The 23,398-nt window shown below is 34.3% G+C and overlaps 2 protein-coding genes across 11 annotated transcripts in view; both read right to left on the reverse strand.

The window, feature by feature from the left end:
• blmh (bleomycin hydrolase) overlaps positions 1–22,405 on the reverse strand; it is a 60,065-nt gene extending 37,660 nt beyond the window's left edge. For 8 of the 10 annotated variants that reach the window (XR_015508381.1, XR_015508378.1, XR_015508377.1 and 5 more), the window contains exons 1-6: positions 22,298–22,405; positions 21,557–21,754; positions 19,554–19,663; positions 19,170–19,311; positions 17,162–17,250; positions 14,373–14,465 (exon numbers count right to left, since the gene is read on the reverse strand). Coding sequence is in view for 3 of the 10 variants with exons in the window: in XM_087282489.1 (XP_087138615.1) it covers positions 14,373–14,465; positions 17,162–17,250; positions 19,170–19,311; positions 19,554–19,663; positions 21,557–21,754; positions 22,298–22,307 (642 nt within the window). In the remaining 7 variants the exon portion in view is untranslated. 10 annotated transcript variants of the gene reach the window in all.
• The window catches only part of LOC147833701 (uncharacterized), a 108,288-nt gene continuing 107,218 nt past the window's right edge, over positions 22,329–23,398 (reverse strand). Inside the window, exon 4 of the mRNA XM_087284278.1 lies at positions 22,329–22,466. Within this exon, the coding sequence (XP_087140404.1) occupies positions 22,358–22,466 (109 nt within the window). The 3' untranslated portion in view covers positions 22,329–22,357. The remainder of the gene's footprint in view (positions 22,467–23,398) is intronic.

Genomic DNA, 23,398 nt, shown 5'->3' on the forward strand with positions numbered 1-23,398 from the left:
GGTGGTAATTGCGTTCTTTTGGCTTTTTCGGGGTTAATTATTGTGATCTCCCTATTGCAACAAAGTAATACTGAGAAATCTCTGTAAACTGATGGCATTTCATGCCGTTCCGCCTTATAATCTTAAAATGTCAGCAAAATCAAGTGTTTTGTCATCACTTTAGACATTACGCCAGAGAATCATTCAAATACTAGTTGTAAAATGAAGTTGGTGAAGTAGCAACAGTTCCTGCTGTTCTGATGTCAGAGCGAGCAGAACTGTTGCGCATGGAAAAAAAAAACTTGCAATGCTTTTCTCACCACTTTTGGAGCTGGTTGAAGCAGTGCGAAAGCCGGGGATGCAGAAACACTGGAAGATGCTTTCACAACAACACCGTGGCGGCGCTTCAAGTGAGATTTCAGATTAGTCGGACTGCCCGCGTATTTTACAGATGCGCGGCACATTTTGCAAATTGCATCTGTCCTGTCATGTCGTCCATCCTTAAATCCATAATGTTGCCATACTTTAGATTTAAAACTCAGTGGGGAATAAAATGTTTGTTTTGCTTCTCGCGCTTTCTGAGGGCGCTCCACTAGCTTCATCCGCACACCTGATACACTGAGTTGTAGTGTGTGCACATCCGCAAATCCGTTGCTAAGGCTTACTTTATGTAGGTCGATTAAATTATGCGCCAAAAACAGGTTGACAACACTTGTTAATAAATAAAAAATACATTCTATATAAAAAATATAAGCTGTATCTCGGAAAAATCGATGCATCTCGCAAAAACCGATGCATCTCGATTTGCTTCCAAAATTTCATTCATCCTCTGCTGCTCAACCGATGCACTCGCATCGTGCACGCGCATGACCGCGTATCGATACATATCGGTTAATCTTCCCATCCCTAATATATATATATATATTTTTTTTTTTTTTTAAATACACATACAAATATATATATATATATATATATATACTAATAAATTATAATTTAAAACAATGATACTAAGACTTATTATTTCAGCTAGCCAAGAGAATGCTTCTCATTTAACACATTTATATAAAGTATAACAAAATTCCCCAAATTAAGGCTAAAGCAAAACACGTCACTTCTTATTCAAGTCTAGTTTATCTGGCTGATCTCAAGCACCTGCTCCTGATTAAAAACATGCCCTCATGAGGGCACGAGGTGCTGCATGTATGAATACACCATATACATGTTTGCTGACAAGAAAAGCAACACACGGGCCAGATGTGTTACGTCAAGAGTTTTCCACGTGCAAACAATTGGTGATGCAAATATGAACATTGTAAAGATGCAAGACGGCACAATCCCAGAAGCTTGTGGGAAGGTGCTCTTTTTGGTCTATACAGCTGCCAGACTGGGGCACAGAGACCGCAATGCTGATCCCATCATTTAGTGTTTGCTTGTTTGTTTGCATCTGCTCCTCCAGTAAACAGAGGAAAGTTCGTCAGAGGACAGTGTGTCGATAATTTGGTTTTCTGCTTTTGTTTCATGGCAGATATGACACAAAGCAAGCCAAAATATAATTCAGAACATTAACGGATGATCCATTAAAGCTCATGCTTGGCCAACAAATATGCTTGATTGATTAACTTGAACTTTTCTTGTAAACATAAAACACATTTGGTTTTCTACGACAAACAAAGTTAGGGTTAGAGAGAGTTCCAGAATGTCTCTGCAGAGAATGATCCATAACCACAGATCTCAGCTGAAAAACACTGCACATTCCTCTTTTTCACTTCTAGAATCTGAAAGCGCATGCTAGGATATGACAGCTAAAATCACAATGTTTATACACCAATCATGATAAACAGTGACGAAAGTGGGCACATTTTGTTTGAATAATTTCATAACCGATGACCAATAAGGATAAAAATAATTTTAAATCCTCTGTCTTGCTGTCTTGACTAGTCAGCTTAAATTATTTGCATTTCAGAGGGGCGTACCAAGTCAAGCAGGAGAAATTTGATTATTATTAAATATAAGATTTGTTTGCATAATCTCAAGGACAGATCTACATTGTTTAATAGATTTTATTAATTATTATTTTTTACACTTTACATGTTGAAATACAACTGTAAGTTTTACATTTTTTTTCAAAAACAGTTTAATAAATGTGATTGTGACATCTCATATGAGGCTGTGAATTGCAAATAAGCTTTTATTTTATTGAAAATACTGACATATACAGTTGAAGTCAGAGTTATTAGCCCCCCTGAATTATTAGCCACCCCCCGTATATTTTTCCCCCAATTTCTGTTTAACATACTGATTTTTTTCAACATTTCTAAATATAATAGTTTTAATAACTCATTTCTAACAACTTATTTATTTTATCTTTGCCATGATGACAGTACATTATTTTAGAATATTTTACCAGACACTTTTCAAGATACTAGTATTCAGCCTAAAGTGACATTTAAAGGCTTAACTAGGTTCATAGGGCAAGTTACGGTAATTAGGCAAATCATTGTATAACAGGTTTGTTCTGTAGAGTATTGAAAAAATACTGCCTAAGGCAAGGGTCTCAAACTCTAATTGGCGGGGGAGCAGTTCATCTTAGGACAACAGACATGAAATTTATATTTCAAGCATTACCTGTCACCAGTGATAATGCAAAATCAGCATGTTTATTGTGTCACACATCAGCTGCTGAAATATATCTGTGGTTGTTGTGTGTATGGCCAAGCGTTAGACACACACTCGGTCATTCTTCCACAGAGTATATGCAGTCAAATCTCTATGGCCCAGTTTCACAAACCAGGACTATACCTTAGTTAAACTAGGCTATTTAAGCCACATTTATAAAAATGGCCTAATAAAAATACATTACTGGTGTGCACCTGCAGACAAAAAATGACTCTGAGTCAATGACATATTTTAAGACATCTCACTGCAAGTTATTTTCAGTTGAGACAGCTCAAACATGCAATTTAATCCATGACTAGCTTTAAACCTTGTTTGTGAAACCAGAGGTAATTTTTTGTTTCTTGTTGTACATATTAAAGGGGTAATTTAAATTTTTATGAAAATACTACAAATAATAGGCATAATAATTATTATTTTGTCTCAACCAATTGTATTGTCCCAATAGCGCAAGAACAGCAGAAAGCAGTTTGGGTAACTGAAGGGACTTTACTGGCAATTGTTCTTCTCAATATCTTTCTTTTTTTTTTTGTAAAACTGCAACAAAGAGGGGGAAAGTGTGTACACATTCACATTTATTTTAACAAGTTCAATTCAACCAGCAGTACAATTTTACTAATATTTTTTATGCAAATCTTAATGCGCAAATGAGGAAAATCTAATAAATGCGACCATTTTAATTGAATATTTGCAAAATTATCATATTTGTTGCACCACCAGCATAACGTGTAAGCCACGAAGAAGGGTTTGTACAACAAAATACAGGTGGTATAAAACTGATAATAATATAACGACCCTTGAATATTTACAAAAATAGAGCTTTAGGAAAAATAGAGCACTTACAGACACATGTATTTTAACATTTAAATCAGCCCAACAATTAAAACACATATGTGTTACTCTCGACCACACACTGAGAGAAAATGAAAGTAAAAATAATCTAAATGCAGTACTTTTAAATGTAGACTAGGTGGTGGGTCAAAACCACAAGTGGCTAGATGGGACTGCACAACAAGTGGTTCAAAAACATATGTTTTGGCGAGTCGAATCTCATATTTTTGACATCAGTTGCGGGCCAGAGGGAGGTGTAGGGCGGGCTGTAAATGGCCTGCAGGCCGGTGTGGTGTGAAATTGAGTCCCCCCTGTTATCGAGTCCACTTAGGACCCCTAAGGGATAATATGTGATGAATGTCTAATCAAAAGCTATTATTATGATACCTTGTTGTGTGGCTAATCAGAGCTTCATTAGCTTATTGTAGCCAGGAGATGAACGGTAGGTGTGACTATAAGTATAACTATATATAACAATATATATGTATAAGCTGTAGCTAGCACATAAGCTAACTAAACAGTATAAAAGAAAAATGCTCATTTTTATAACCCATGCATGCCTTTAATTATACATGAGAATACGAAAGGGTCAATAAAACGCATATACATGACATTTTAATGGTGAAATGAAATAGTCACTTTTTACATTCTATAAATTATGAACGTGATTTCATATTCTGTACTTTATAATTAGGCACTACAAACTATACCTATTTCAACTCCAGTAAAACAATAGGATCATTCTGGGTCCTATAGACAGGACCAATTCTCAGGGGGGACTCAATTTCTTATGACACTGGAAGTTTGAGACCCCTGGCCTAAAGGGTCTGATATTATTGACCTTAAAATGTTTTTTTTATTATTATTATTATTATTAAAAGTATTCTACAGAAAAATTATTATAGAAAGTGTGATGTGAAAAAATTAAAATGTCTTTTTTCAAAATGTCTCTTTTAAACATCATTTGGGAAATATTTAAAAAAGAATAAAACAATTCACAGGCCGGCTAATAATTTTGACTTCAACTGTTTAATCGCCTTTCATTTAAAAAAAAAAAACAGATATGAATTTTGTCCATTATAGCCCAGCCCCAAGTCTGAATCATTAATACAAGACCCTACCCTATTCTGACTGACCATCTGAATGTTGAGGCTCATCAAATCAGGCAACTTTCTTCAGTTCTTCTTTTATCAAAATTTCTTAAGATGTGATTTGTATCCTCACTTTGCTGTTTTAGCTGAAAGGATTGTGCTCTTTCTCTACTACAGCTCGTCTGCTAGGTTTAAAATGTTGTGTGTTCAGAGATTGTTCATACTGTGTTTAGGACCAGTGTTTGTTTGAGTTATGGTTGCCTTATATCATCAGCTCAAACAAGTCTGCTCATTCTCCTCTAACCGCTGACATCAACAAGGGATATTCATCCGCAAAACTGCCACTCACTGGTATTTTTTCTTTTTCAGACCACTCTCTGTTACTCTAGAGAAAGTTGTGCTTGAAACTCCCAGAAGATTAGTGGTTCCTGAAATATTAAGACCAGACCTTCTGGCGCCAACAACCATGTCTCATTCAAAAGTCACTTAAATCAACATTTTTCCCCATTTTGACGCTCAGCTTGAACTTATTAGATCTTCTTGACCACATCTACATACCTAAATTCATTGAGTCGCCCCAAAAGTAATAGTATTAGATATTTGTGTTAGCAAGTAGCCAAACATGGGTACCTAAAACAGTCGGTGAGTCAATATATATTAACTAATGTTATTAGACTATAGAATAGAATATTGGACTTCATTGGAATACAGGATTCTCATTTAATTGCCTCACAGACCATGTTGGCAATCAGGGTTTACCCTTACAATGATTTTCTTCATATTTAAAAATAATTTTTGCAGTCTCTTTAGGGAATAATCTATTGCATTCCTTAAGTGTTGGGTTCAGTCTTGGGACCCCCAATATGCACCTTAGTATAGATAAACAAAAAATAGGGCGTTTAATAACATCTGTACGATGATAACTCACAAAATGATGTTGAAACACAACAATAATTAATCAATTCAAAATCTGCATGGATGTTTGGTTGAGGTTATGTGTTGGTTGGCTAACAGTTTTCTGTAACTGACGGAAAATAAGTAACAAGGGAATTCAGGAGGACTGGCTCAATTACTGGAGAAAATCTTTTTAGAATAAAAAAAAAAAAAAAGATTTTGAGCTTAATTTTTTTTTCTCCCAATTTTAGACCTAAATCTATAGCTAGGATGTGAATGTGTCTGAATGATCTTATTGGCTAGAGTGGACGTAAATGCGCTCTTTCCGGCTTCTGCGATCACACAGAGCAGTATTCCAGCAAATTCGTGTTGTGCCAAGAAATGCACCCCTGCCGCAAAATGCACAGTCTTTCATTAGCATTCTCAGTCTACATTTAAAAAAATTATAAAAATCAAAGGCCATAATTGATAAAAATGCAAAATGATTATTATTTTGATGAATAAAGCAAGTACAAGAAGTAAAACGCATTTTAAAGCACACTAGGTTAACAAACAAATGTAAAATAATAATATCGACTGCAGTGTAGCCTAAAATTAGGCTTTTTGGAGGGTTTTAAACATTTTTATTTCATTTAGGCTACAATTTCAGACATTTAGGCTATATGGAACACATAAAATTGTTGTTGCGGTTTTGAACTAAACCGCACAAACAATTTACTTGATCTCATCTATACTGTATTTAAAGTCAATCTATTTATTTATTTTCTATTTTTTTAAATTGATTTATTTATTTATATATCTTCTGTAAGGGAAGGGTTCAGTTCATGAAACTCACCTCAGTCACTCTCATTAGTGTAATAACTTTTATTATATTTATTATTATTTATAAGCAATTTCAGTTAATAGATTGATAAATACATTTTAGAGGGGGTGCACTGTTACCACTATATAATGTTATAACTTCTCTTTTCCAAAAATGTTCTGGAACGAATTTACTGGTATTTTCAAAAAAGGTTTGTTAACACATACAGACCTTTCCAAAAAATTGCCAATCATTTTCTGTAAAAGTCTGTATGTGTGAAAGGGGCTCATATCTATATTGTCATTTGTTGTCTGTTTAATATGTAATCTCTCCTTAGTTATTTTGTACAGTACTTCGGTCTTTACATCATGGTCTTGAAAGTAAAAGTTAGACATTTGACTTGACAGGACCGTTTTATGATAACAGATCTGTATCTATTGTTCCTGGGAAGCCTGTGAAATACTGCGCCAGGAGGTTCAATCCAACTTATTTTTGTGTAATATAATCAAAATTTAAAGTAGTATTTAAAGCAGTCTTAGAAAACCGAACAGGTAAATAATAAGAAGTGACACTTGAAAAGAATGACACTGAGCAGTCTTGCACTGCCGACGCACATCAGTGACTCCAGGCAAACAAGGGCACCTTTGATCCACTAGTGATTATACGTGGAAATGACAGATAAAAGAAACAAGGTACGAGGCTAAATTTGAAAGTACAAGTTTATTGTTCAAGGCCACAACTCCTACTTCAGGTATATGCTTGTTTTGTCTACATCCATTCTTAAAAAACACATAAGAATGTAACATCCTTACATGCGATCTCATCCATAAAACCCGTTTCGATACAAATGAAAGCAACGTCTCGCCACAGCCCTATAAAACACACAAACACAGTTCCCAGCAACTCCTCTGCCAGGGAAGTGTTACGGAAAACAAACCAACACCAGGTGGGCAAACAAACAAACCGGGCGAGAGGAGAATGTGTTTCACAAGCAGATAAACACTGAAGCAGATCAAGCTCAGGTACGGGTTTATCCTCAGAGAAAAAACAGAGGGAGAGCTTTGAGTTATTAATGTGCGCTCGGTGGAGGTATAGTAATAATGCCAACGAGATTGCCTTTGCCACTCAACGACAGGCATCGGCGATAACAATCGTGTTTGTGGAACATTCTGTCATCAAGTCCTGCAGGCGCTTCCCTCTGTCTAGCTCGCTCTTTTCTCTCTTTCTTCCGCTCTCGCACACAAAAATGCGTGCAAACATATAAAAGGCACACATATGCAGGTATTCACAAAACCAGGGCATGCTTTGTATTGGCTCAGCTTGGCTCACAGGTGGTTGACCATGCAAGTTGCTGAGCTTAATGTTAAATGGTTAATTATTGATGTGCACGCTTTGTCAGATCAAGCTCTTGTGATATTTACAATATGCCAGGTCTTACATCATTACGTCACTTACAGTCTGATATGCAGAGGGGTCCAAAAGCCGGAAACTATTGAATATTTTACAGGCTGCTAATTATAACACACATTGCAATATACAATAATAGTGCACTAGATTTTGCAGAACTTTTTCTTGTTTTTGTCTTTTTTTATATTCATATAATTTTTTAAATATATCTATAATATATCTATAAATATATCTATAATCAGTTTTAATCACTTCCTGCTTTGCTACAGTTCGGACGTCTTTGCCGGACTCAAATACAGCTTCAGAACAGATATGAAGTTTTGAGTAATATGGGTGAAGAATCCCCAAATGCAGTCAGACAGAGATCGCATGTTTCAGCAACTATTTTTGCATGGAACAGAGGCTCAAGGCCTAGACAGCGGCATTCTGCTCCGATCACACCTGAGATAAGAACACTAGTCGTAGGAGATTCAATAATCAAGAAATTCAGGAGCAAATCTACTATGACATACTGCTTTCCTCATGCAACAGTTTCTGATGTAAACAAAGAACTTGAGGAAATTCTGAAAAAGCACAAGACTGCAAAACGGATTATCATCCATGTGGGGAAGAATGATATTCGGAAGGAACAGTCAGAACTGCTCAAGAAAGATTTCTGTGAGCTCTTGGAAACAGTTGAAAGATTGAAGGTTCAGCCATTTATAAGTGGACCACTCCCTGCAAGAGGGACAAATATGTTTTCACGGCTTCTTAGTCTAAATGTATGGCTACAGAAAACATGTAACAAGAAAGGACTGAATTTCATCGACAACTTCAATCTCTTCTGGAACCAAAGACAACTGTTTACATCAGACGGCCTTCATCCTAACAAACTTGGTGCAAAGGTGCTAAAGGACAATATATTTTTCTCCCTCCATCATCCATCAGCTGTGTATGCCACTGAACTGAATTGCACACACACACCTAGCAAATGTCCGGATGACCACAGGACTTCAAATCAGCTCCTGAGTGGACTTGTGGCTGACGAATCACCCAAGGACAGTGATAATGCCACGCAGCCAAAACACCCAATGTTGATAGAGACACTATCAGTTGCCCTCTGCTCAACACAGGCAGACTGTGACGCATCAGAACAGCATCAAGTCTCGTCACTCAAAAATGATCCTCAGGAAAACATATTTTTGCAGACAGAATCACCAGATCCACAGCCTCTGTCACCGGACACGTTCTCATTGTCACAATGCTCACCACTCTTGGGATTTTCAAAAAAGATGGAGGAACTGGTGTATGCTGGAACTAAACTTTCACACTCCATTGCCGCAAGCCCCCAGTTATCAACCAAAAAGAGGCCTGCTCCACAACCACCTATGAGCCCACCTGGAAGAGCCCTCCGATTTTTGCCACACCACCAGGGCCCAAACAACAACGCCCCATCTTCAGCTGGTGAACACAACAGCTCTCACTGATGTGTGTCGGGGACCTGCTTAGATAACAGTGTCTTTATCAAATGTTTTCAGAACAAGCAGGAACCCAGTGTGTCTGTAGCTTTCTCTAAGCAGATATGTGTTGTGTTAAGTGACAGAAAACCAAAGACTTCTTTTGGCCGTAAAGCAAATAATTCAAATCTAGTGTCTATTAAATGTAGATCTGAGACTTCTGTAGTGAAAACGGCTAAAACTGTTAAGTTAGCGCTTTTAAACATCAGATCAATCAATAATAAGTCACTTTTAGTCAATGATTTTATTAACACAAATTGCCTTGATTTTATGCTTTTAAATGAAACTTGGCTAGATGACAGTTGTAGCGCAGCAGTTCTGAATGAAGCAGCTCCTTTAAACTTTGACTTTTTGAGTGTTTGCAGAGCTAATAGGACAGGTGGAGGCATCGCTGCCCTGTTTAAAAATGTATATGAGTGTAAACAAGTGTCATTTGGTGACTATTTGTCCTTTGAATATCTGAGTATAGCACTTAAAGGGTCTTCACGCATCTTACTGATCATTATCTACAGACCTCCAAAATATTCTTCAGCTTTTATTGATGATTTTACAGAGCTGTTATCAATAGTAACCTCTGAATTTGATTATTTTAGTATTGCTGGGGATTTTAATATTCACATTGATAATCCAGAAATCAATGCTGTAAAAGAACTGATGACTGTTTTTAACACTTTTGATCTGACTCAGCATGTTCAAGGTCCCACACACAATCGTGGACACACTCTTGATCTACTTATAACTAAGGGTTTACACATTTCATCGACTGTTGTTGAGGATGTTGCACTATCTGATCATTTCTGTATTTTCTTTGATATATTGATCACTCCAGCTATTAAAGACAGATCTGTCTCTGTCAGAAAGAGATGCATAAATGAGAACACTAGTGAGCAGTTTATGAAGGCCATATCGCTAGCACCAACTATATCTGCAGACTCTGTTGATTCTCTCCTTGATTTGTTAACTCTAAAATTAAGATTATAAATGACGTCGCTCATGTTAAAGTCAAGAAGACGACTGGCAGGCAAAAGGGATCTTGGACAAGGTCACCGAGAGTTCAAATGATGAAAAGACAGTGCAGAAAAGCTGAGCGTATGTGGAGAAAGACGAAACTAGTTCTCCATTATAATATCTATAAAGACAGTCTTCATGCTTTTAATATGGAACTAAACACTGCTAGACAGACTTTCTTTTCAAGCCTTATAAACAGCAACTTAAATAATGCTCGTACACTCTTTGCAACGATAGAGAGACTCACAAACCCCCCCAGTCAGATTCCAGGTGAACTACTCTCTGAAAGCAAATGTAATGAGTTTGCTCATTTCTTTACTGATAAGATCAATAATATTAGAAAGGCAATCAGCTCATCCAATCAGCCAAGTTGTGTCAATATCAAACAAGCTCAACCACAACTTAAGAAATCAGACATTATGTCTGATTTCATGGCAATTAATGGTAAAATCTTAGAAGAGACTGTGCAAGCTATGTACCTGCAGTCTTGACACGCTCCCCACATCATTCTTCAAAGCAGTGTTTACCTGTTTAGAAATGGATCTTCTAAAAGTGGTAAATGCTTCACTTCTTTCAGGGATTTTTCCAAACTCACTTAAAACTGCAGTTGTTAAACCCCTCTTGAAGAAGAGCAACCTGGATAACACCCTATTAAGCAATTACAGACCAATCTCAAATCTCCCTTTCATTGGCAAAGTCATTGAAAAAGTTGTTTTTAACCAGGTTAACAAGTTTTTAAACTTAAAGGGGTGTTTAGACAATTTTCAATCTGGGTTCAGAGCACATCACAGTACAGAGAGCGCTCTTATAAAGATAATCAATGATATATGCCTTAATACAGATTCAGGCAAGCTAACACTGCTGGTATTGTTGGATCTCAGTGCTGCATTTGACACTGTCGATCACAGCATACTTCTGGATAGGCTGGAAAACTGGGTTGGGCTGTCTGGCACGGTCCTCAAATGGTTTAGATCTTACCTTGAAGGTAGAGGTTACCATGTCAGTATAGGTGACCATAGGTCGAGGTGGACACCCATGACATGTGGAGTCCCACAAGGTTCGATTCTGGCACCTCTCCTGTTCAACCTTTACATGCTCCCTCTGAGCCAAATAATGAGAAAGAACCAAATCTCCTACCACAGCTATGCTGATGACACTCAGATCTACCTAGCCTTACAGCCTAATGACTACAGCCCCATTGACACCCTCTGCCAATGCATTGATGAAATTAACAATTGGATGTGCCAAAACTTTCTTCAGTTAAACAAAGAGAAAACTGAAGTCATTGCGTTTGGGAACAGAGATGAGGTTCTCAAGGTAAATGCGTACCTTGTTACTAAAGGTCAAACAACAAAAAATAAGGTCAAGAATCTTGGTGTGACTCTGGAGTCAGATCTGAGTTTCAATAGTCATGTCAAAGCAGTCAGTAAATCAGCATACTATCATCTCAAAAACATAGCAATAATCAGACGCTTTGTTTCCAGTGAAGATTTAGAGAAACTTGTTCATGCTTTTATCAGCAGCAGGGTGGATTACTGTAACGGCCTCTTCACTGGACTTCATAAAAAGTCAGTCAGACAGTTGCAGCTCATCCAGAATGCTGCAGCCAGAATTCTGACCAGAACCAGAAAATCAGAGCACATCACACCTGTCCTCAGGTCTCTACACTGGCTCCCAGTTACATTCAGAATAGATTTTAAAGTATTATTACTGGTCTATAAATCACTAAATGGCCTAGGACCTCAATACATTACAGATATGCTCACTGAATACAAACCCAACAGATCACTCAGATCTTTAGGATCATATAAACTAGAAGTTCCAAGAGTTCAGTCAAAGCAGGGTAAATCAGCTTTCAGCCACTATGCCCCCCGCTGCTGGAATCAGCTTCCAGAAATGATCAGATGGGCTCCAACATTAGGCACATTCAAATCAAGACTGAAAGCACATCTGTTTAGCTGTGCCTTTACTGAATGAGCACTGTGCTGCGTCCGACAGATTGCATTATTATGTTTTTCTGTTCTTCTTCATTCTTTTATATCACATTATACCTGTTTTTATGTTTTTTAATCAGTTTTATTATTTGTTTTTATTTATTTTTTTACTTGTTTCTTTTATTCTTGTTTATGTAAAGCACTTTAAATTGCCACTGTGTATGAAATGTGCTATATAAATAAAATTGCCTTGCCTTAATTTATTTTTAAATTAAATATTATAATTTTTTTAATATTATTTCATATATTGTTTAAATATGTCTATGTTTGGATTTTTAGTTTTAATTTAATTTTAGTCTATTTTATATATAGTTCAAACAAATATATAATTAGATTTTTAGTTTTAATTTAGCTTTAGTCTTTTATACATTGTTTAAACATGTCTAATTTAGTCTAAATTTAGCTTTAGTTTTTTTAATGTATTTTTAAAATGTTGTTTGGATTTCTTAATTTTATTTCCTATTAATCTAAATTTATTCTAAATTTATTTTTAAGTCCTTTTTAGCTGGGGTGCCAGAAATTTACTGTAAAATAACAACTATTAAGTATCAGAAATTTACCAGAATTTAAATTCAAAGGAAATATCTGTAATTTAACCTCTATTATTTTACGATAAAATTTAATGTGTCTATATTTACATTTATTAGTTCTAATTTAGTTTTAGTCTATTTTCCATATTGTTATAATAGGTCTATATTTAGATTTTTATTTTAATTTAGTTTTAGTCTTTTTATATGTTGTTTAAACATGTCTATATTTAGATTGCTTTAGTTGTAATTTATTTTTAGTCCTTTTTATATATTGCTTTAATATTGCTTGTTAATATTTTAATTTAGTTTTAGTCTGGCTTTATATATAGTTTAGATATGTCTATGTTTAGGTTTTTCATTTAAATTGGTTTTTAATCTTTTTATATATTGGTTAAATACACTGACAAAACATATTTCATGAAAATTGTTGCAAACAATTTGTGTTGAATTTTAACAAACAAATTAAAATTATTAATGTTCAACTTAATTTGTTTGTTAAAATTCAGCACAAATAAACTGTTTACAACCACTTACCTTAAAAAATGAGTAAATCCAAGGATTCGTCTTTAAATCATTTTTAGTGCATGTCTACATTTAGATTTTTAGCTTTAATTTTGTATTACATATTGCTTAAATATGTCTATATTTAAATTTTTAAATATAAAAATTTGTTTTAGTCTTTTTAAATGTCAATATTTAGATTTCTTAGTTTTAATTTAGTTCATCTATTTTATACATTGTTTATGCGTCTATATTTAGATTTTTTTGTTTTAATCCATTTTAAGCCTTTTTATATATTATTTAAATATGTCTAAGTTTTTTTTGTTTTAATTTAGTTTTTGTGTATTTTATATATTTTAAATAAGCCTATGTTTAGATTTTTCTGTTTTAATTTGATCTTAATTTTTATATATTTTGTCTATAATTGTCTTAAACAGGATTAACTTTACCTTGATTTTCTTAAATTATTTAAGTTTTCAATTGTATTTAGTTTTATATTTCATTAAATTTTTTATCATTAAAAAATTGCACCAGTTATATGCTGATCTATGTGAAAACAAAACAGCTGGATTAAGTTTGCATACGTTCTTTTGACTTAAATATGAAACTGTGATCATACTGGCAGTCTGTTTGTTGATTCTGTGAATATGTCTGCGAAAAGCTTTTATGTTTTCTGAAAGCTGATGTGTCAGAGACTTTTTTAAGAGCTGGCAACTGTCGATAAGGAACAAACACTTGCAAATCCCATAATTATAAAAAGTAACCTTGACAGTCTTCACACAATTTTACAGGTCTCTCTGCTTATGCAAAGCCTTTGTGAGATAACATTGCAATATTGTCTGGCAACCTCAAGAGTTGATACCATAAGCAGTGAAACAGCGCCCTCAACAGGCCCTTAAGAAAAGCACATTTCTGTTTGAAATCATAGTTCACCCCAAAAATAAATCCATTTAAATTTAATGTTATGTATTATTTCAGACACAAATGGTATTACAATTTAATGCAGAGTACATAACTATAAAAGGAGTGTGCTGTCAGGATCTCTATTGTTATGCATATAACAGTGTTCAGGTTTAGAAAAACAATAGTGAACAATATTGATACTTTTAACATTAGGCTGGACTATTACATTAAAAAGTGTGGCACTTCCTCTTAAAAACACTCACCTCCTCAATCATGGTGTCTATAGTTTCAGAGATCTCAGTTTTAGTAGATTCACTGGCCACCATATTTCTCAGCCGTAGACAATATTCCCTCATCTGCAACACAAGCAAATGCAAATACAGTTGAAGTCAGAATAATTAGCCCCCCCTGTTTATTTTTTCCCTCAATTTCTGTTTAATGAAGAGAAGACTTTTTCAACACATTTCTAAAAATAATAGTTTTAATAACTCATTTCTAATAACTGATTTATTTTATCTTTGCCATGATGACAGTAAATAATATTTGACTAGATATTTTTCAAGACACTTCTATACAGCTTAAAGGGACATTTAAAGGCTTAATTAGGTTAATCAAGTTAACTAGGTTTGTTCTGTAGACTTTTGAAAAATATAGCTTAAAGGGACTAATAATTTTTACCTTAAAATGGCTTTTAAAAAATTAAAAACTGCTTTTATTCTAGCCGAAATAAAAAAATAAGAGAAAAAAAAGATTTCTCCAAAATAATTTTTTTTTTTATTATAAATATTTAAATAAATTTCCTTGCTCTGTTAAACACCATATAGGAAATATTTAAAACAGAAAAATCAAAGGAGGGCTAATAATTCTGACTAACTGTATGTACACAAAAGAAAATCTAATATAGTTTAGGCATTGTAAAACATCTCCCTTTCTCACCATTTTTTAATTATCATTGTATTAACAGATAATATTATGAAACTATGAATTAGATTAAAAAGCAAAAGGTAACAAAGGCACATCCTTGGGAAGGTTTTAATTTTAGAATATTTTCTAATTAATTTATGAAAATTTAAATTTAAAGGTAATAAAAAAAATCTAAATGAATCTAAGCAAAAATAAATTTATCAACAAAATATATTAAAAATAAAAGTGACAAAAATGAAAACGAAAGTGAAAGCAAATTCAAAACAATATGCTAGGATTCATCTACTGCTGCACATTATTGTTATTTTGGGAACTAACCAAAAGAGTACAACAATGAATGAACCTGAATTAAAAAATAAAGTTAAACAGAAACAAAATTAAAGGTAAAAAATAAAATCATAATGAAAAATAGCCTACAAAAGTTGCAGAAAATAAAACTGAAATAAAAGCTTACAAATGAAAAATGAAATAATTAATTAAAAATAAAATATTTTTAAATGTACATAAACGCAACTAAAAGAACAATGGGTGCCTTTAAATCAAATGTCCAGCAGATTTTAGCTCCAACTTGCCTCAACACACCTGCAAGGATGTTTCTAGAAAGCCTAGTAAGAGCTTGATTAGCTATCCAGGGTGTGTCTGATTAGGGCTGGAACTAAACTTTGCAGGACACCGGCCCTCCAGGACCGAGTTTGGGCAAATAGTTCAATCACATTCTCTTATTTTAGTTCTTCTTAAAAACTTCATGCAAGCCAATATTGGCACTTTTATCATTAATCAAAATGTTTGGTCTGAATTTATTGTGCAACATTACCTTCAGTATAATGGCACCCAGAACTAAAAACAACATGGGAAACCGGAATAAACTAAACAAAAATATTACATAAATTTTAAAGAAACAAATTCAAGTTGTCAGAACTAAATGAAAAAGTACTAAGGTCCAATCCCATTTCTATTTTTGTACCCCTACCTTTTGAAACAGAGTGTAAAGGAGAAGGGCTTTAAAATTGACCCCTAAGAAACGGGACACCACAACAACACCTGCACACGTCATCATATGTTATCGCAATCTCATGCTTCATATGAGAACAACAACGGCGACTGCTATAGTTATTCCAGTTGTGTTAAGTTTTGGTATTTATCTTCAGAAAATCACTGAAGGCAACTATATCATGTTGTCATAACGATAAAATGTATTAAAACTGTATTGTGCATTTACACTTTAGCCATATTCATCTACATAAACACAAAAAACAACATTAACATTACAGCAGACACTGTAAAAAGGTCATTCTCAGCCACTAGACTTTTGTGACAGGGAATTCAAGTGTCACTGAGTGTCAGAATGTTGTGGGACTGCTGTTAATATAATAATTACTGTGAGTTATTATTAGGGATTACAGATAGCAAAATTATGTGGTTTTTATTTTAGCGCTTTTTTAAAAAGCATGACGCTAAAACAAGCGGGCTGTTATGGATGTATTAAAACATATGCGTGTTTGTTATAAAAATTTGTAATAATGACAAAAAAACTTATTTGGGCATCTCCTTGCTTCCGTATGCATCCATGCTGCCGTTGTAGAAGGTGTATTTTGGGAAATTTGCTTCCCCCTTGGTTTCGAGTGTGGTCTTGAAAAATCTGTGTTTTGAGGGTTAATTAGCCCTTACCCTTAGCCCTACGCCTTCAAGATAAAGAGAATTGGGACACCCAAAAAAAAAAAATATTGTTATAAAATAAAGTCAAAAAGTTACCAAAAGTTCAAGTAACAACAGAAAAATGAAAGGCAATTTTAAATATTAGAATTGCGTATAAATAGAACAAAAAGAACACTGGTTCCCTTTAAATGCTCTTTTCATGCACGTTCCCTCACATTTGTTTTAGCTCTTCATCAAATGTCATGCAGCCCAAAACTGCAGTCTTCCTCATTTATCTAAAAGACAAGGGAAGTGACCGCAGTGACCCTCTCCTCTGCTCATCCGCTGAGTCACAGAGCGCTTCAGTGAAGGAGTCACCAGCTCATACACAGCCACTAAATCCTCATTCGGTAAATGTCAACATGAAAGCCTGAAGGGATTCAGCTCTGCGGACTGAGAGCTACTTTCAAGCTTCTCCAAGCTCCAAACCCACCTTGTGATTGAGGATATCGTTCATTCTGCGGGAAGCCTCTGAGCTGTGAGACTCGGGGAAGCACTTCTTAGGGACCACACCGTATTTTTCTGAAAAGCACAGGAGTTTAGATGCAACTTTAAAGCAAAGCAGCACAAAGTCATAATATTAAAGCAATTCTGCTCTGAGGTGAACGACTCTTTTCAGAGTTAAAAAATTCGAGTTTAGGGTTCCACTTAGGGCTGCACAATATATTGTTTCAGCATCAATATCGCAATGTGCACATCCACAATAGTCACGTCGCAGAATATGCAATGTTGAGTCTGATTCATAGTTGATCAGGAGCTGATGTGATATGTAAAGTCGCTGAAAAGTTTAACCATAACAGAGTGAGTTTATCATTTGCATGTGTTTTAAGGCCTGTGACTGAGCATTTTAAGAGAGTTTAAAACATTTTGGTAATGAAAATGTAACAGATTAATTGTATTTAACGCTTTATGAAAAAAAAACATACTTAAGGTTATTGCACACTGAATCCAAAATGTTTGTCAGTAAATCTTGCACGTTAAAATATATATATTCAACCTCACGTTGTGTGAATTGTATTGACACACTGCCTCCGAAACTTTTGTCCGTCATAAAAAATCTGAACTGGGTTATTTTTTTTCCCTCTTTTTGCATATGAAAAAGCGCTTTGAGAGGAGTTTTGACAGTTCAAAGCCACCGTACAAGCATAAAGCTAAATACAGAATGCCGTCATTTAAGCTACAGATAACTTTATGACAAAAACAGTGCATGAAACAAAGACAGAACGTGGTGGACAGTTAAGAACTGGATTCAGTGACTGGCACACCTCTGGTTTGTGTGTGTGCGTGTCCAGACATTTGACGCACTGCTCATAGATATATAGAAAGCATGGTCTGCTTTTGACATGTCAACACAGCCACCATCTATTATAATGTCTATAGGTACTGCCAGTCTCTGTTCAGAATTTGTTCATGTACGTGAATGTGTGAAGTATGACAATTAACATGTTAAAATTCCACTTATTTCCTGAAATAAAACTTGCATTTGGGGATAATCGTAGCGCAGGTCTTTGAAAAAAAGGAGCACTCTTCTTCCTCTCTATGTAGGCTAGTATTAAATGAACACAATATGTTGCCCATTAATCTTTCTTTTTCTACTTTGGAAAAGAGAGAATAACAAACTCTTAACAGAACTTAAGCTGACCCCGAAATGTTCAGCATTTTTTCATTATGGATTAATTAATACACATCAGACTCAGTGTGCAAGGTTGGTTTACTTGCCGAATTTTTTCGCATATGAATACGAACAAAACGTATACAAAAAGTTTGCACTTCAGTGTACAAAGACCTTTAGATTTATGTCTTGTTTTGTCCAAATATCCATAAAAAATATTATTTTACTTTATAATATATTAAATTATTATTGTTTTTAGGAAAAACTCTTAATTTTAACTTATTTCTTTTAAAGGTAAAACTAAAACAATATCTTTACTTCATCCAAGGATTTTTAGATACTTGGACTAGAAACCATCAGATAGAACTATTCAAACCATCTAGTGAAACTGTATTCATATCGCAATACTCATCGCCAAAAATATATAATAATCGCAAAATCAGATTTTTCCAATATCAAGCAGCTCTCATTCCACTTTATATTAAGTGGTCTTAACTACTATGTACTTACATCGAAATATAAATACGATGTATGTAGTGTGTGTATAATTGTATTGCAGGGGCTCTTAAGGTAGGATACAGGTAGGGTTAGGTACAGGTTTGGTGTTATGGGTAGGTTTAATAGTGGTTTAAGGAATAAGAGATGGTCAGCAGTGTAAATAATGATGTAATTACATGCAGGTATTTAATCAAGCACAAACACAATATATAAACATGTATTTACACAATAAGCACACATGAACAAATGATTAATTTCAGTGTAAGTACATTTAAGTTAAGGCCACTTAATATAAAGTGAGCGTAGATTAATGCAAACGAGCTGAACTTACCAATAAGGTTGACCAGCATATCCCACTGTCCACCGTCATTGGTAGGATTTGATAGCAAGAACTGAACCAATCTGCCATCTACTGGCTCTTTCCTCTGGGCCGTTTCCACACAGGCATGGAGAAAAAAATAGCACCTCTCCACCTGATATAAGACACAAAAACTGATGTGTGTTTGTGCTAACAGTGGGACACAAACATCCAGGGAACACAATACATATGACACAAAAAGAGGATTTCATTTACGAATAATAAGAGCAAATGATACACAGTAAATACAACACAGTATGTTAGCTATAATAAACCTCAGGGCCTGGTGCAGAAGACAATTTATTCTGAAATGAAAGAGAACTTACTCTATAATGAATGGTAGTAGTGCTGATTTACCTTATCCCAGAAAAATAGATAAGACTGACTGAATTCAAATTCTTCAATGTTAAACTTCTTCATAAATGGAAGACGCATGACATTGAGGCATGAGAAGATCCAACATCTGCCTGATGAAGAAAAAAAAATAACAAACAGAGAAAATGAGCTAAGGTCAGACATGACAAGAGAGAAATTTAATTTAAACAATGTTATTCTTCAGGGCTCAAGAAAAAAAAATGACAGCTGATGGTCCAGGGTCAGCATGAAAACCCATTTTCAGCATGAAAAACACTCGGACCACTGCTGTGACATCACAAATGGTTATTGTTTGTACATTTTAAGTTTAGCCAATATGAACATTAAAGAGATTTTCAACTGTTCATTTTCAACCATGGCAATTTAATTATGTTGGAAAATACCATTAAAAACACTTTGTATGTCTGACATCAATGTAAACACATGAGAAACTAAATTGGCATCAATATGTTGAATGTGCATTATGTGTTAAAGTGACCAGCTCAATTATCAGCTGGTGATCGTGTTAAAAGTAAATTCATAAAAAGGCATTGCTCTTAGCACAGTAACTTTGTGGCTTTAACAAGATTTCATCTTTATTTGACTTACATGATAAGGACCATGCCATTTTGTACTATTTTATTTATCTAAACAGAAAATGGCTGTTCATTTTCTTAGTTTTATTCCATGTATTTGTGCTACTGCTTGTAGTTACATTATTTGCTATTGTTTGTTTGTTTATTAGTTGTTGTTATAATACAGACTCTTCACCTGTCTAGTAGTTCTGCTGAGGTACGAAAATTGGAAATAAGAACTGTAAAAAATCTTCATGATAAGCTTATTGATAAGAACACAAGATAACAAGGGTCAAAAGTGACTAAAACTCATTTTTTATTACTTTTTAAAAGATTGTTGTTTCAGTCATATGGACCTTGCTCCACAGAGTGTGTTGACACATTTATGTAATATTTAAATAGAAGAAATTAATCAAAAACTAAGGTAACGGGTTTTAATAATAAACTAATCTTTTTTTAAAAACAGTATGCTCACCAAGACTCTTAATAAAAATAGAGTAACAATACACTGATAATTACATATAAATAACTAAAATATTACGTTTTTTTTTAAGTGTTCAATTTAAAAGCGTTTTAAAATCTATTTTTTTCTGTAAAGCAAAACTGAATTGTCTGCATCAATCAACAATTTTACATTATCATTAATATCATCAATGTTGAAAACCTTTGACATTTTTGGTACTCCATGATACATTTTGATGAATAGAAAGTTTTTAAATGTTAATCGAAAATACTTGTCACTACATTTTGTGTTTCTTTACACTGCTTAAAAAAAAATAAATAAATAAATTATATATATATATATATATATATATATATATATATATATATATATATATATATATATATATATATATATATACACACACTGCTGCTTGGAGATATCTAAGGCAGGGGTTCCCAAAATTTTCAGCCTGCAACCCACAAAAAAATGCTAGTGACTCGCATAAAATAAAAATCTAAAGGCTGATAACTTTTAATTTGTATTTTGTTGTTTTTTTTATGTAACTATTAACTAAATTGTTTTTTCTTCTGTAAGTTATGGATAAAAGTTTAATTAATTTTAATTTTTGGAAATCACGAAGTGTCCCTCCCCCCCTCCTTTTTTTTTGCAAACCACAGGTCTAAGTGACTCTAAATTCAGCACTGTTTTGACTCACAATTAATCCTATTTTTCATTTGCTGTTGGAGCAAACATGAGTTCAAAACTAATACAAATGTATACGGCATTTATTTACTATGGAAAAGTTACTTTCATTTACTCCAATTACATCCTGCTTTAGTTTACTTCCTTCTTCCATGTCTGGCTTATGTAACATATCTTTTGTGTGTTTAATATTCTCAAAATTACTGTTGCTGATTTGGGATCAGCAGTATAACAAGCCTCCAAACTACTAATATGACATTAAAACCTCATTTTAGTGCAAGTACCTGAGTTTTTCTGGTTGGTGACAGGTTTGCCCTCTGTGGGAATGCTGTGCTGGAAGATGTGTACTGTGTCCTGGACCGTCTGCCGGTGTAAACACACCTCTAATGGGTCGATGCAAGTTGAGACATTCTGGGCAAGCAGATATCGGGGTTCCGAGCGGAAGCGCTTGACAAAAGCTGAAGCTTTCTCCTGACTCAGGCCTGGGACACAAACAAAAGCACAAACACAAAACAACAGCTCACAATTTAGAGATCTGAATGGACAGTGATTGAATGTTCAGTTATATGGGCTCTTTAAATGTTTATTATACACAAACATGAATGAAAGAGATGTAGAAAATGAAAGAAAAGCTCATCTGTATGCTTTCATCTTCTCTGCTGGAGCCAAAAGAGGTTGAGACAGTATGACAGATTGACAGCCAGCCCTTAGATTGAACCCCATTCATTGTTACAGCAGTTTCCCGGCGTTCAGCTTATTTTTCACTTCACAAACCTTTACATGTCAAATAATTACACACAAGTACTCGTTTCAAAGTGTTCTTCAATGTATGAACTTGAACATAAGCGACCATGAGTTAAAAGTCGCCCTTACACCTTTGCTTAGTCACTTTCAGCTGTACTAGTAAACAGCTCGAGCTAGTCAACGTTAGCCACACAATGCTAATATATTCACAACATTGGTGAAGCTGGGAGCCCTCAGCCCGCATCTACGAGCCGTGACAGACAATATTGACAGATACGCACCAGTCTCCATGTTTGCAGGTGAGAAGAGGAGGTGTTCGAGTCCGATTTGTAGGTCTTTGTTTATTTCATTCGCCGACAGCCAGTCAGTCCGTACGGAATTCCGGAAACAGGAAACCCAGAGAAATCGCGTGTCTTTCTGTCGAGGTTGCCATATCTGGAAAAACCCCTCCTGTTTCAGGGTCAATGTTTACAAATAGGGTGCAGAGTTAGATGGAAGTACTTTGCATGAACTTTTTCAAAATAAATAAATTTAACAAAAAATACGAATTCTATAAAAGCAAACGGCAAACAGAGATAAAAACATAATAAATAATATTTACAGATAATAAATAGCTGTACTGGTATATAACAGTAAATTATAAAAAGGCTGTATAAATAAAACTACTCTAATCAAAATGTGTTTACAGTTCATCTTTAAAAAGCTGTTTCCTTGCTATACATTTCTTATTCCAATAAAAAAAGGAAAATTAACAACAACGCTAATATGGCAAAGCAAAACGTGAATCTGTTAGAAGTATTGCAGAATGATCCTGCATTCAGGCTATGAAAGAAAAAATAAAATAAAATGTATGTTTTTACATTTACAGAGCTCAGCAAAATTGAGTACAGCCCATTTTGAAAATGAATATTTTTATCAATTTCTCAGTGAATATAGGCAACACATTTTGGTGCATTTAAACAAAACAGATTTATCAAACAGATATATTTATTAAAATAATATTTTAGTCACCAAACATATTTAGAAATTGAAAGATATTACAATTAAATTCAACCAAAGTAATACAAAAAGTTACAACCTACAAAATTTCAACTAAATTTTTAGTTTTATTTTATTTATTTATTTTTTTTTGCTTCTCGAGGAGCTCCAGACATTTCAGGACACATCACTAGCAATGCTGGAAACACGAAATGCAGGAAATACCAACATAGTCACCTGAACAACGGTTTTATTCCATTTTCTCGAAGCAGAGTCCCTGACCCACCCACTGTGCATTATTAAGACATTTGCAGACAACTTATCCCAAATACTGCAAGGTGTACCCAAAACAAATAACCTACTGATGTTTTGCTTTTATATTTTACATTAGGCTATTGTTGTGC

This window comes from Danio rerio, chromosome 15 (assembly GCF_052040795.2).
Source record: "Danio rerio strain M-AB ecotype USA chromosome 15, GRCz13ab, whole genome shotgun sequence".
NCBI classification, from domain to species: Eukaryota; Metazoa; Chordata; class Actinopteri; order Cypriniformes; family Danionidae; genus Danio; species Danio rerio.